The 13,311-nt window shown below is 33.9% G+C and overlaps 2 protein-coding genes across 2 annotated transcripts; one reads left to right on the plus strand and one right to left on the minus strand.

The window, feature by feature from the left end:
- The first annotated feature begins 640 nt into the window (after positions 1-640).
- Positions 641-2,155, plus strand: LOC108606057. The gene is made up of 3 exons (XM_017995904.2): positions 641-1,115; positions 1,182-1,662; positions 1,734-2,155. The coding sequence occupies exons 1-3, from the start codon at positions 760-762 to the stop codon at positions 2,142-2,144; spliced, it is 1,248 nt and encodes a 415-aa protein (XP_017851393.2). The 5' UTR covers positions 641-759; the 3' UTR covers positions 2,145-2,155.
- A 3,925-nt stretch (positions 2,156-6,080) lies between these two features.
- LOC108595813 lies at positions 6,081-6,914 on the minus strand. Its single transcript, XM_017981107.2, has one exon. It carries the CDS (start codon positions 6,912-6,914, stop codon positions 6,081-6,083), a length of 834 nt encoding a protein of 277 aa, XP_017836596.2.
- Between the last annotated feature and the right edge of the window lie 6,397 nt (positions 6,915-13,311).

Genomic DNA, 13,311 nt, shown 5'->3' on the forward strand with positions numbered 1-13,311 from the left:
TATAGATTTTTTGTGAAAATTTCATATTTTTATCTCTTGCCGTTTGTGAAAACCATTTTTAATTAGTTATTTACATTAATTACATATTAGTTAATACTTATTAAAATTCCCAACTGGTTTTGTCTTTGGAACACCAAAGACTTTTTATAATTGATATGCTTAAATTAAATAAGTGACAAGTGATTCAAGTGATTAAAGTGCAAGTGCAGAAAAGACATCATCATCATCATAATGGGCCGCAAGCAAAATCAGGTAGTTCGGAATTGTTTTACCACTGTACCAGATACAGACCAAATGCAGTGCAATATATGCAAATCTTTAATGACAGGCAACTATATTACAAATATGGTTCGTCATTTAAAGACAAAGCATGAGGAGCAGTGGCGAGAGCTTGATTTCAATGCGGAAGTGCCCGAGAAAAAAGTGAAAATTACAATGCATATTGGCAAAGAAGTTAAAAAGGCCTGTGTGGATTTGGTGACCACAGAAAAGGTTCCACTTGCTCTTTTGGATTCAGAGGCATTTGTTGTTCTCACAGAACAAATTTTTAAAGGACTCAGTATGCCGCCCATAAATTCAAGGAATGTTATGGAAATCATTTCTGAGGAGTTTTATAAAAAAAAGGAATTAATTCAAGCTTCCTTAAAAAATAAAATCATTTCCTTAAAAATCGATGCTGCGACGAGAGCCAATCGCAGTATTCTTGGTGTCAATGCACAATACTACAGTGGCAAGAAGCTAAATATTGTTACATTGGCTATGATCCAGCTTGAAAATCGGCATACGGCAGCCAACTTGTGTAAAGAGATAGAAGGAGTGTTGTCTGACTTTACGATAACCAAAAAACAAATCTATTGTGTGACATCAGACAATGGAAGAAATATGGTTAAAGCAGTCGACGCCCTAAACAAGGAGGATGTGGCTAGTGAAGATCCTGACGACTCAAATACGGAAAAAGTCATGTCGGAGGTGAATATCTTCGACATTAAGTCGATTAGGTGCGCTGCTCACACGCTGCAGCTTGCTGTTAAGGATTTTATAACGGACACACAATTAAGCGAGGTTCTTGGAAAAGCACGAGCACTGTCAAAAATACTTAGATGCCCAACAAACAGGTATGCATAGTTTTTAAATAATATTCTACGAACAGCCATAATAATAATAAGCTTGTCGTTTTTTAGATTTTTGCTGTCGAGCCAGAGTTTACTGAATGCTGAGGTTGACACTCCAACAAGATGGAGCTCAACATTCCGGATGCTGGAAAAGCTTTGCAAATTGCAGTCTTTCTGTGATATACATATACCAAAGCAAAACATGTCACAAGAGGAGTGGGAAGAAGTACACTTACTAGTGAGCGTGCTGCAACCTGTACATGTTGCGACCAAAAAATTACAGGCTGAGCAGCTGTATTTCTCAGATTTTTACAAGCTGTGGCTGGAAATGAAGCTGGAGATACAAGCAATGAGTTCTTCCGCAAGCAAAACACTTGTAGCTTGCCTTGAAAACCGAGAAAAAGGATTACTGCAAAATGAAGTAATGGTATCTGCGCTTTATTTAGACCCGAGGCTTCGCAGAATACTTTTGCCAAATCCAATCCAGCTGATGATGGCACGAAACCATCTGAAGCGGTTAATGCGTCAAATTTTTGACGTCAGTAAAAAGGTATTTTATTGAAATTATTATATATATGTAGATATATGTAGTATATACATCTTAATATTTTAAAATTACAGAAATCCAACGCACCAGCTCCCACCCAAGTTGTTACACAATCAAGTGATTGTTCAATCTTCTCACAAGAAGAAGGTACTTGCACCTTGCTAAGCAATTACCTAAATACATTTGAAGTGGGCTCATGTGATGAAGAGGAGGATGATGAAGAGCTGAACAGTGCGCTGAATCAAATTGTGGACTACAATCCAAAGCCAGTTAACATATCTGTTAATCTGATGGACTACTGGGAGGATAAAAAATACGTATATCCACATATGTACAAGTTGGCAACGCTTTGTCAAAGTGTCCCTGCAACACAGGTTTCTGTGGAAAGGGCATTTTCTGCTTTAAAATTAGTATTAACCGACTTGCGGACGAATTTGTCTGCAGAAAATTTGCAAAAAATTCTGTTTGTAAAGTTAAATCAATAAATAATATATACTGACGCAAAAACAAGAGTCTTAAGCAAGCAAAACATTTTTAGTTATATATTGAAAAATAAAGGGCGGATGGGGGCGTGGCATATGTCAAAAGATTTGTATGCGTACTCTGATTATGTATATCAAATTTGGTCCTTCTAACTATTAAGATTTACGAGATATGCAACAAAGACTTTTATTTTCAAAAATGAAAATAAAAATCATTGACTGATTTTTATACTTTTGATTTTAAATAAAAGTCAGGGACTGATTTTTATTTAAAACACTTTTTTTTAGCAATTACGTTTTGATTTTTTTTTCTGATTTTTATAATAAAAATCACATAATAACTGTTATTTTTTATTTTTATTATAAAAATCAGAGTTGAATTGTTATTTTTAGACTGAATAAAAAAATCTATTATTAATAGTTATTTCTGAACTTTTTTAATAAAAGTAAAAAATAATAATTATATAATAAGGATATTTTTAAAAATCAAAATTAACTGTTTCTTATAGATTTTTAATATAAAAGTTAAAAAATAACTATTAAATATTGATTTTTATAATACTTGGAAAGTTAGATTTGTGCATAATTCTGCATAAATATATGAAATACAAAAATATTAGTGTTTATAATATAATTATATATATAATTTAAAGAAAATAAAAATAACTACTTTCCAACTTTTCTAATTATCAAAGCTGTGAGCTTATTAATCAAGCATTAGTAGCTTAGTCAAAGTAGAAAAAGTTATGTGATATATTCTGCAAAATTATTTAATAAAATATGAATATTACTTCTCTATAACCTTTATTTTAATCGATTAAATTTATTTTATATATTTTAAATATTATTTTGCTTTAAATGCTTTAATAATTCAATTTTTTAATCATTTTTATTTACAAATATAGATTTATTTATGCTGCATATAATTTATATATTATTTATTTAAATTCTTTAGTCAGTTCAATTTAAAACCTTTGTTTTATCGTTTAAATTATTTATGGATATCTTTTAATATATTTTATATATTATTTAATTAAATTCTTAAGTCATTCCAATTTTATACCTTTGTTTTATTTTAAATCTTTTAATATATTTTATATATTAATACAATTCTTTAGTCATTTCAATTTAAAACCTTTGTGTAAGCGTTTAAATTATTTATATTTTTTCATAATATGCAACTTATTTGCTTAAATTATTTAGTCATTTTATTCTAAAGAAAAATGTGCTTGCTTACTTACAACATTCTAATTATCAAAGCTAATAACCCAAAGCCGCAGCCCAAGCCCCAAAAGCAAATTTGGCCACGAAATTGTAAATTGCCAAAGTCAAAAAAGGTGTTGCCTAACTTAGGGCGCGCATCAATAGCAAATCGCATTAAGATTGGTGGGACCTTTGATAAAATTAAACACGCCAAAGAGCAAGGAGCAAAGCGAGAGCGCATGGCATACAATTTTCCAATTCAAAGTAAGAAAAACCTTTTAAAACCAAAGAAAAGAAGCAGAAAACTAAATGTAAAGCTGCGTATTTGGGGGTTAAAGGCATTGTTAGTCGACAAGTTGCTGCTATGTATAAGGTGTACAATGGCAGCTGCAGCAGCAGCAACGAGCAACGAGAGAGAGCTCAAAGTTCAGCCTTGGCTAACTAGCTGAAGCTGCAGCGCTAAAGTTACTTGGGCTAGAGGCTTTGGCTAACCCAACGCACTTAACACTTGGCGCGTTTCAAGTTTAGCGCAACTTTTGCGGCAAAACTATTTTTTATAGCATTATATATATATATATTTTAGCTATGCGTCACGTAGGCGTTGCAAAGTTTTTTTTTGGCGAAAATTTACGATTTAACGTTGAAAGTAGCACAGCAAACAAAAAAAAAAAGCGAAGCCATGTACAAAGTTTTTGTTGAAACAAAAATCCGCGCTAAGTAAGTGTAGCTGTGTGTGTGTGTGTGTGTGTGTAGCAGCTGCACGTACTTTTGTTGTTGTTGTTGTTGTGTCTGCGTCTTTATTGCACTTAAGATTTACTCATCAGGCAGGTGCGCTAACCTACAATCTTTTATTATTTATATTACAATCTTTTTTGCAATTGAATTTTTTTTGCACTACGCTACAGACTTTTGCAATTTTTATGTTGAGTCTGTGAGAGTCTCTGGCTGGGCGACATGTCGCTCGTTAAGCTTGCGCTTTGATTTAGTGCCAGGCAAAGCAAAGAGGCATCGACATTCTGTGTCATCGTCATCAGCTGCCGCAAATACAATTTAAATTTTTAAGCGACGCAAGTAGAGGAATTTGGTTGCCACATCCTCCACATGGAATTCGTGTCACGCAGCTTTAGACGACGACGACGACGACGACGGGTGGGCATCATCATCAGCAGCAGCAGCAGCAGCAGCCGCTGTCTGCAATTTTTCTACTTTATTCGTTTTTTTTTTGTCAGTTGCTCTGCAATTTCAACCCGTTGATGGATTTGATGACCGTATTTTTTTTTTTGCTTGTCTTTTGTGTCTGCAAAATCAGCAGCAAATCAGTGCCGTACACACACACACACATGCATGTGTGTGTAGAAATTGATGACACCACCCGCAGTGAGCTGCTCTCTCTCCCCCTCTCAGCATTGCCACGCGCTTTTGCAAATGACGCTAAACTCTGCTGATTAGATGCGCCCAGTAAATGCGTTTGTCGCCCCTTAACGCCGCCACCGCAGCCAGCAGCAGCAGCAGCGCTGTTTGCCAGCTAACAGTGGTTTAAGCCATTGCTGCTCATTAAATTGTAGTGCACAAGAGCGTGAGAGGAGAGTGTTGGGGGTGTAGCTCGCTGCTCACTGCGGCATATTTGCTTTCAACTTGTAGTTTTTAGCAGAAACTGCGCTTGGGGCTTTGTGGTTGTTGCTTTTTTGTAAAGTCTGTGCTTCGCACAGTGTCACAAATGCATTCAAATTGCGCACAAATATTTACACAGGTTAAAATTTAATATTAAGTGTATATAGCTTAGACAAAAGCGTCGAAAATTGAAGTAATAATAAAAATAATTCATATTTTGGTTCTACATTAAAAGCTAAATACACAGAGATATTAATTTATATAACTTTTTAAATGATTAACTAATTGAGCAATTAAAGTATTTTTTCTATTGCAGTTTTTGTTTACAAAATGATTCTTATTTTGCTGTTATTATTATAAAAAAAAATATATATTCAAATATTTGCTTTAATAATTTGTAAAATTTTAGGCATGCTTCCAAATTTTTTATTTAACTTTTATTTTGCTATTATTATTATTGAAAATCAAAAATATTTTTAGCTAAGTCTTAAAATATTTTTTTTAATTATTTGTAAAAAAATCTAGAAGTATGATTTTGTTTACAAATTATTAAAACAAAATATTTTACAATTTTGTTAAAAATATTTCATTTTTATTTAACATTTATTTTTCTATTATTATTATGAAAATCAAAAATATTTTTAGCTAAGTTTTAAATTATTTTTTTAATAATTTGTTAATTAGTTAGTTTTGTTTAGAAATTATTAAAAAAAAATATTTTAAAATTTAGTTAAAAGTATTTTCATTTTTATTTAATTATTTTTCTATTATTATTATTATGAAAATCAAAAATATTTGTAGCTAAGTTTTAAAATATTTTTTTTTTAATAATTTTCAAATTTTTAATCATGCTACTAATTCTTTTTTTTTTAATATAGTAGTAGTTTTTTTATTTAATTTGAAATATTTTACCATATTTCTATTACATAAAAAATTTCTATGATAAATAAAAAAAAAATAGAAGCATGATAAAAGATAAAACTAAGTGTTTTTTATGAAAAAAAATTGTCTTTGCTCTTATTAAATAAATTGATTTAAGCTCAAGAATGTTATTTTTGTTTGATATTATTTTAATTTGATATATCAACTAATAATTTGTATTAAAAGAAATTGAATATTATTTGATTACAAGTTATTCAAGCAGAGCTTGCCATAGAAATAGAGCAGCTCAATTAGCAATGCGAGCGTTGCCAGCAAAATGCACGCAATGTAACAACTGAAGAGAGTTCTTAGATCATTGAGAGCAAGCGGCCACTGGGAGCGGCTGTTGCCCACACTGAGATCCTTGAACTGCATGTGACCCGAGGCGACCATGTCGTAGTAACTGTGGCGCATCCAATGCATCAACAGTCCCGACTGCTGGGAGCGCATGATGTGCTGATCAAACGCGCGACGATAAATCGAGTTCTCAGCTATAATGGCGCTGTATTGATGAAAAGTGAAGATGCAGAGATCGGAGTAGCGAAAGAGCGGCCGCTGGAAATATTGCTGCTGCGACTGCAGCACAATCCAATTGAAGGTGGGTATGAGATAGGCCCAATCCGTGTTGAAATTGCCGCGCATGGCATGAACTTCGGTAAGATTGTCGGTCAGACGAAATGCATCCGCATATTTGGCTCGAAATGCATCGCCCATGCCATCAAAGTCCGAGCGTAAGCACTTGATGCGCACATTCGATGCCAGCAAATCGTTAAAGTTTGCTAAAAATTTCATACGCGGACGTCGCACCATCAACGCTTCATACTGCGCTTGGGGCGGACACAGCGCGAGCAGCAGCAGCAAGCCGGGCAACAATTTCAGGCAATGCAAGCAGCGCGGCAATCGTCGATATATATCAATCTGGCATAAGCTAATGCCGCCAGCGCTGGCAATAACTAAAAGCAAAAGCAGCAGCGTTTTCATATCGCTCAGACGTCCAAATATCGCATTTGACTCAATTGGCGCTTCAATGGGCAACATGACGCACCAACTGCCTTGTAGCAATGGATAGGAATATTGATAGAATCTGGAAAAGCAATTGAACTTCAGCTGGAAATCAAAGCGCTTTTAATTTGCAATTTGTTGGCTTACGAAATTTATTTGAACAAACTTTTTCGCTATATTGAGCACTCACGAACTTGAACACAACTAATTTTGTATGAAATGTGGATTAAAATTCGCTTTAATTTGCAATTGATTGCTTATGCAGTCAGAATATGAAATCCTTTTAATATTCGAAATCAAAATCTAAATATTTCTATTATATTAAGACTCAAAATATTCAACGAACTTGAAAAAATTTATTATTATATTATAAAAATAAATACAAGGGGGCACCGGATTTGAACCGGGGAACCTCTCGATCCTTGCAGTCGAAACCCCTGAGCTATACCCCCAGTTGAAAAAAAAGCCAAACAAAATCACACAAATTTGATTTCTTGAAGTAAAATGTAAATTAAAAATTCAAACTTCCAATGCTAATTAAATTTTGAATACATTTTTTATACTATTTACCAAAATATCTTTAAAACTGAAATTAAATTAATTAAAAAAATTAAACCAGAAATTTTTGTTTTTTTTTTTTTTTTTTTTAGGGCGTTAAAGCCAAAGAACTTTTGTTTTGAATTATAAAATTCGAAATAAAAATCTAAATTTTTCTGGATATATTAAAGACTCAAAAACTTCAGTAACTTAAACAAATTTTAAGCTAAAATAAATAATTGAATTCTTCATTAATTCTTTTTGTAAGTAAGATAGTCAAAAATTGAATGTTACTTTTTTTCGGAGTCTTGGTTAATAGAGAGAGCAATAATTACGGCAATATTTTATAATATTTTCTAATAAACAGACTGACAAAATTTGAAATTTAATTTTTGAGGCTGCCTAAACTTTTTTCCTGAATACAATTTGTTGTCTAAACCCTTCAGAGCTCTACCAAACTGAATTTCCATAGTTTACCTTTTACTTAGCTGATTTATGAGCGGCTTAACAACCACACCCAGATCTATGCTGCCATTATTTGTTAGCTCCAGCATATAGGGCATTTCTAGATAACGTCCCGCTGGCCAAGTTGGATACATCAGATTTAGTTTAGCTTGCAGTTTGTCGGCAAAGGCGCACACAAAATGCCAAAGAAAACCGCCGATGCGCATGCGACCATCTTTAGCACGATATTCAACTGAAGTTGGAGCATAAAAGTCGTGCATTATCTTAAGCTCAGCGCCTTTGAGACGCAGCAGCTCGTTGGGATACCAAGATGAGATTAGCCAGTTATGGATTTCAATGGGTTGTTCGAATTAGCGTAAACTGTGGAAATGCTTCATAGCCATAGACGCTGTGCATTGAGCGTTGAAAGTAGAGCAGCACATTGAGCAACTGCTGAGCCTGGCAATGCTTTAAAATATGCGCAGCTAGTGTGGCTTGCTCATAGTCCTTGCAGTCTATTCCACATGATGCACCATTTCAATAATTATGCGCGCCTCCTTCAAGTGATTCAAACTCGAATGCCAGCGCCATTAAATAGCTCAAATCATATTTCTCAGGCAGACATGCAATCACGTATATTTCACTATTGTGTTGCTCTCTTAATTTTGCATACGGCAGTTGAGTGTTCCAGCGCCACTGGGGCAACTCACTTTGCTGCAATCCATGCAGGCCACACTCCAAGTGTGTGGGATTATAATAGAAAACGCTGCTGTCGCTGCCTATAAGCGGCAGCACCAAGCTGTAGTACAGCTTAGCAGCTGCCAAGCTCAAACTGTTGTTGCCAACACCGAACTTCATGTTGCAGCAACTTGTAACGCTCAACTGAACGCTTAGCTTAAGTTTTTTAATTGTTGCAACTAACAAATTCACTTGTCATGCATTTAAATTATATATACAGCTTATTAGCGCCGTTAGAATTCATTTCGAATGCAAGCACAACGAACAGGAAGTCAACAGAGTGTAGCATATATAGCCAATAAACTTGTCTTTCAATTATCGCTATCAATATTACTAACTACTATAATTAGAGTAATTTCCGTAACTTGAAAAAATACTACAGCGACCCTTATTATTAATAACTCTTAATACATATAAAAGAACAGTTTAGAAGAAAACAATTCTTTCTTAGAAAAATATAAATAAAAGTCACAAAAGTTGACATTTCCTGTGAATATAAATAAATATCATGTATTGTCTTCAAAAACATCAATATATGCTAATTAGAATGATACATCAGTTAATTAATTTTTAGCTATAATTTTACTAAGCGTGATGATATTAAAAAAGCGTTTAAAGCGCTTGAAAATCTTTTAATTTTAGACAAACAATTTAAAAACAACATGGCGGCACTTATTATGAAATTTTGATATACAGGAAAATTCAAGAATACGAATACGCTGCGTATTTTATTAAATTAATAATAATAATAAAGACTGTAGTACAAATATTTGATAAAATATATAAAATAAACAGCCTGAAGAATTTAAGAAGAATTTAATTCTAGGCTACAATTAAAAATAAATATGTAAATAAATATAAAATAAAATGTTACTCAACTATATTTACGTTTTGTATTTATTTTACATTTTTAGTTTAAGTCTGATATTTCTTTTAGTCTAAATATATAAAAAGCTAGCTTTGTTTTTTGACTACATTTGTAATTAGTTTAGTTAGTCCAAGCTGCCCACTAGCATCAGCTATAGCTGTTGATGCTTCAGATTTATTATTGCATTGCAGTTAACACAAAAGTCGAAGCTTGTGTGTGTAACAAGCTCAAACATGTGCGCAAACTTCTGCTGCGCTAGAATGTATGCTATAAAAATTAGCAAAACTATTGTTAGCTAGCGGCAATTTAAGCGCTTTAAGCCCACTGTGCAGCTATGCAATATACATGACTAACAACCACTTAACACACACACACACACACACATCATGTTGATGAACTGCTATTTAAGAAAATTACGCGCCTGATTTTGAGTTTTTTGACTGCTGCTTAAATTTTATTTGCAACAATTTGAGGCAAGTGCATATGCGGGCGCGTGGCGCGCTAAGAAAAATCAAAGAGGAAACTCTTTAGTGCGGCGCGACAGCCTGTGTAAATAGACAGAAGAAGAAGCAGCAGCAGCAGCGAGCGTGGGGAAACTTTCAAAATATTGCAAGCAAGACAAATAATAATGTCTGTTCGCTATCTCTCTCTCTCGCTCACACACACACACATACACGTCGCTTAGTTTGCCAATCAAAGTTGTGGGGATAAATGATAGCTTCAGCGCTGGCAGAGCATACAAAACTCAAAGCAAAGTTTCTGAGCTTTGTGGGCGACCGCGGGGTGCGGCGGCTGCTGCCTAAAAACTCTTAACCAGCAGTTTTAATTTCGCGCTCATTTTGTTGTCGCTGTGGGGGGGGACAGAGGGGGAAAAATCTTAAACAAATAAAATGGCAACTGGCAACAGCGACTTAATGATGTGGTGCCTCAGTTGCTGCCGCCGCTCGCGAGGGATTTGTACAAGTGGCAGCAACATCAACAACAACAACAACAATAATAACAAAAACTACTTTCAACTACTTTAAAGATTATTCGCATAATTATTGCGTGTTAAGCTGCATGCTTGAGTACTAAGTGTATAAATAAGCTTCAACAATTATAGAATAAAACTATACAAATTAATTATTAATTTTTAATATTACTTAAGTACTTCAAATAAAAGTTAAGCGAATAAATTAATACTATTTACGTATTTTTAATAAATAAAATATTAAAAAGAAAAAGCTACTGAGCTTCAACAAATTAATTATTCATTTATAATATTACCTTAGTACGTCAAATAAAAATTAAACGAATAAATATACGTATTTTAATAATTTAAAAATAATAAGAATAATAAAATAAGTTAATAAGCAATTTAAAAATAATTCTTGAAAATGCTTAGCAAATATTTAATTAATTTTGTATTTTAGCTGCGTAATTGACTTAAAGTTATTGTAAAAAAGTATAATACTTATGCAAATTATAACATAAAATTGCATAAATAAATTTTATATACAAAATAAACAATAAAAATATGTCTAACATTTTATAGAAATTTTTTACAACAAACAGAAGCAATTGTTAAATTTTTTATATTATTTATTGCAACTTGCTTCATATTTTTTAAAACAAATTTAATTTTTTATGCATTAAAATTTTTATAAAAAGTAAAAAAACCTAAAAATAAATTTCTAGAAATAAATTTATAGTTTTTTATAATTTTTTTGAAGTCTAGCTATTTTTTCAAGTGTAGCCTGAGTCAGCTGAGCTGAGCGCTTAGCTGACAGAGCTTAGGGAGTTTTAAAATTGGTGAGGGGTTTGGGTTTGGGTTTTGGGGGTTTAGCTTCGCGCTCATGAGAATGCAGAGCGCGAGCGAGAACATGCCCCGTTCGGTTGCAACTTAAATTGCTGCCACTTCCGGGCGCCCTGGCTTTAAATACCATTTTGTCACGCACACACAAAGTTGCCACCTATTTTGGGGCGCTGTGTGTGTGTGTGGCAAACATTGTCTTAGCTGTGAGAAGAGTGAGGGGCGGCGCACTAGCTCAATATGTCTGGCTAACTGACTCAGCACTTTGATTGCCTCAGCGCTAACGCCGCGCGCAACGCCCAAAGAGGAAGCAGCAACTGCGCTATATATATATATATCCTTTTTTTTGTGCTATTTGCTTCCGACACACAGACATAGACACATGTGGCGCGCAACTTCAACTTTGGCTTGGCTTAATTTCGCGCACGAAGTAGTACAAAGATTTTTAGTTAAAGGGGTGGGGGTGAGACGAGAGGTGGCAAATACCAGCGCCTGCAAAGTACATAATAAAACACTTGGCAAGCTCTAAGGTTAAATTTCTGCTGCAACTTGCCACGTTTTTTATACACTTTGAAACAATGGCAAAGGGTATCACATGCAGCTTGAGTCGCAAGACAATGCGAGTCGCTATAGCTAAGTTTATCTGTTTGTGCGACTGTATGAGCGCCAAGAACTTAAAAACTATAACAGTTAGAGCAACTAAATTTAGTATATAGCTTTGCCTACTATTTGCTTATATTTTTGCATAAAAATGTACACCCAACTCCCACACAGAACAATTTTATTAGCTAAAATAGCAAAAGTTAGCATGAAGTTGTGTCAATGTAACAATCTAAGTCATTATAGCTATGTGCCGTCTGTCTTTCTGTTTTTGCGTCTGTATGAGCGCCAATAACTCAGCGACTATAACAGTTAGAGCAACTGAATTTAGTATATAGCTTCACCTATTATATGCTTATATTTTTGTATAAAAATGTACACCCAATTCCCACGCTAATCAAAATTAATAGCGTTTTACGCCAACAAAACACTTTGCAAGCATCTGCAACAAATTTGCTGCTCTGCACTAGTCAAAAGTGTATCTAAAGTTTGCTGCGCCGCACTTTACTGCGCCAACTTGTTTCTATCTCTTTTTACAATTTTTTTTGGGGTGTGGCGCGCGTTTAGAAATTAAAAACTAAAACGTTGCAACATTTTTAGCTGCCTTGTTTTCACTTTGTAGCTGCAGCAAAAGACTCAGTGCCACATTTACAGCGTGTGCTGCTCAATTATTGAAGACCACAGAGAGTGAGTGAGTGAGTGAGAGAGAGAGAGAGAGAGAGAGAGAGAGAGTTGAGAGGTGTGCATTTAATTGTGCTCTTTGCACGTCTCGATATTTAGCACAGGTGCGGCTTCCAACTGGCACAAATTGTTGTTCATGTTGTTGTTGTTGTTGCTTTTGTTGTTGTTATTATTGTTGCTTGTTTAGACTGCTTGTTTTGTAATAATTTAGCAACTTTCGCTGAATATGTGTGTGCTTTTGCTTTAGTGGCGTGCGCGCTGCCGACTTAATGAAAGCCAAAGGCTTGTGTCAGAGCAATTGAGTGAAGTGGGGTGGTGGGGGGTGTGTTTCATCTTGCGTGTGCTGCATACAGTCAATGTGAAAAGTTTCTATGCTCAGCTGTCTGTTCTACGTGGGTCTGGCGCTCTCAACTGTTTTGTTATTCAAATTTATAAACTGTTTACGCGGCGTATACTTTATGCACTTCTGACTCTTTAATAGCTGACAAGCTTTAATAGCTAAGCAACTCACTGCCAGAAACTTATGAATTTTAAATTAAGCTGCTCAATTATTGCATAAAATATTATATGTATTTTATAAATATTTTAAAATTGTAAATTAATTTATTACTAATTTTGCGCTCATTAAAAAATTTAAACAAGCAAAAATAAATGACTAATTTTTGCGCTTTTTTACTTTTATTTTCATTCTAATTTTGTCAAATTTTGCGCTAATTTAAACTTATAAAAAACAAAGATTTTTGTTTGTTGTTGATACTAAAAATTTTATATTG

Source organism: Drosophila busckii, chromosome 2L, assembly GCF_011750605.1.
Source record: "Drosophila busckii strain San Diego stock center, stock number 13000-0081.31 chromosome 2L, ASM1175060v1, whole genome shotgun sequence".
In the NCBI taxonomy this organism is placed as follows: Eukaryota; Metazoa; Arthropoda; class Insecta; order Diptera; family Drosophilidae; genus Drosophila; species Drosophila busckii.

Coding starts and splice junctions, on each gene's coding strand:
- LOC108606057 (XM_017995904.2), top strand. CDS start 760: ATGATCCAGCTTGAAAATCGGCATACGGCAGCCAACTTGTGTAAAGAG. Junction 1,116..1,181: donor CTTAGATGCCCAACAAACAG/GTATGCATAGTT, acceptor GTCGTTTTTTAG/ATTTTTGCTGTCGAGCCAGA. Junction 1,663..1,733: donor TTTTTGACGTCAGTAAAAAG/GTATTTTATTGA, acceptor TTAAAATTACAG/AAATCCAACGCACCAGCTCC.
- LOC108595813 (XM_017981107.2), bottom strand. CDS start 6,914: ATGTTGCCCATTGAAGCGCCAATTGAGTCAAATGCGATATTTGGACGT.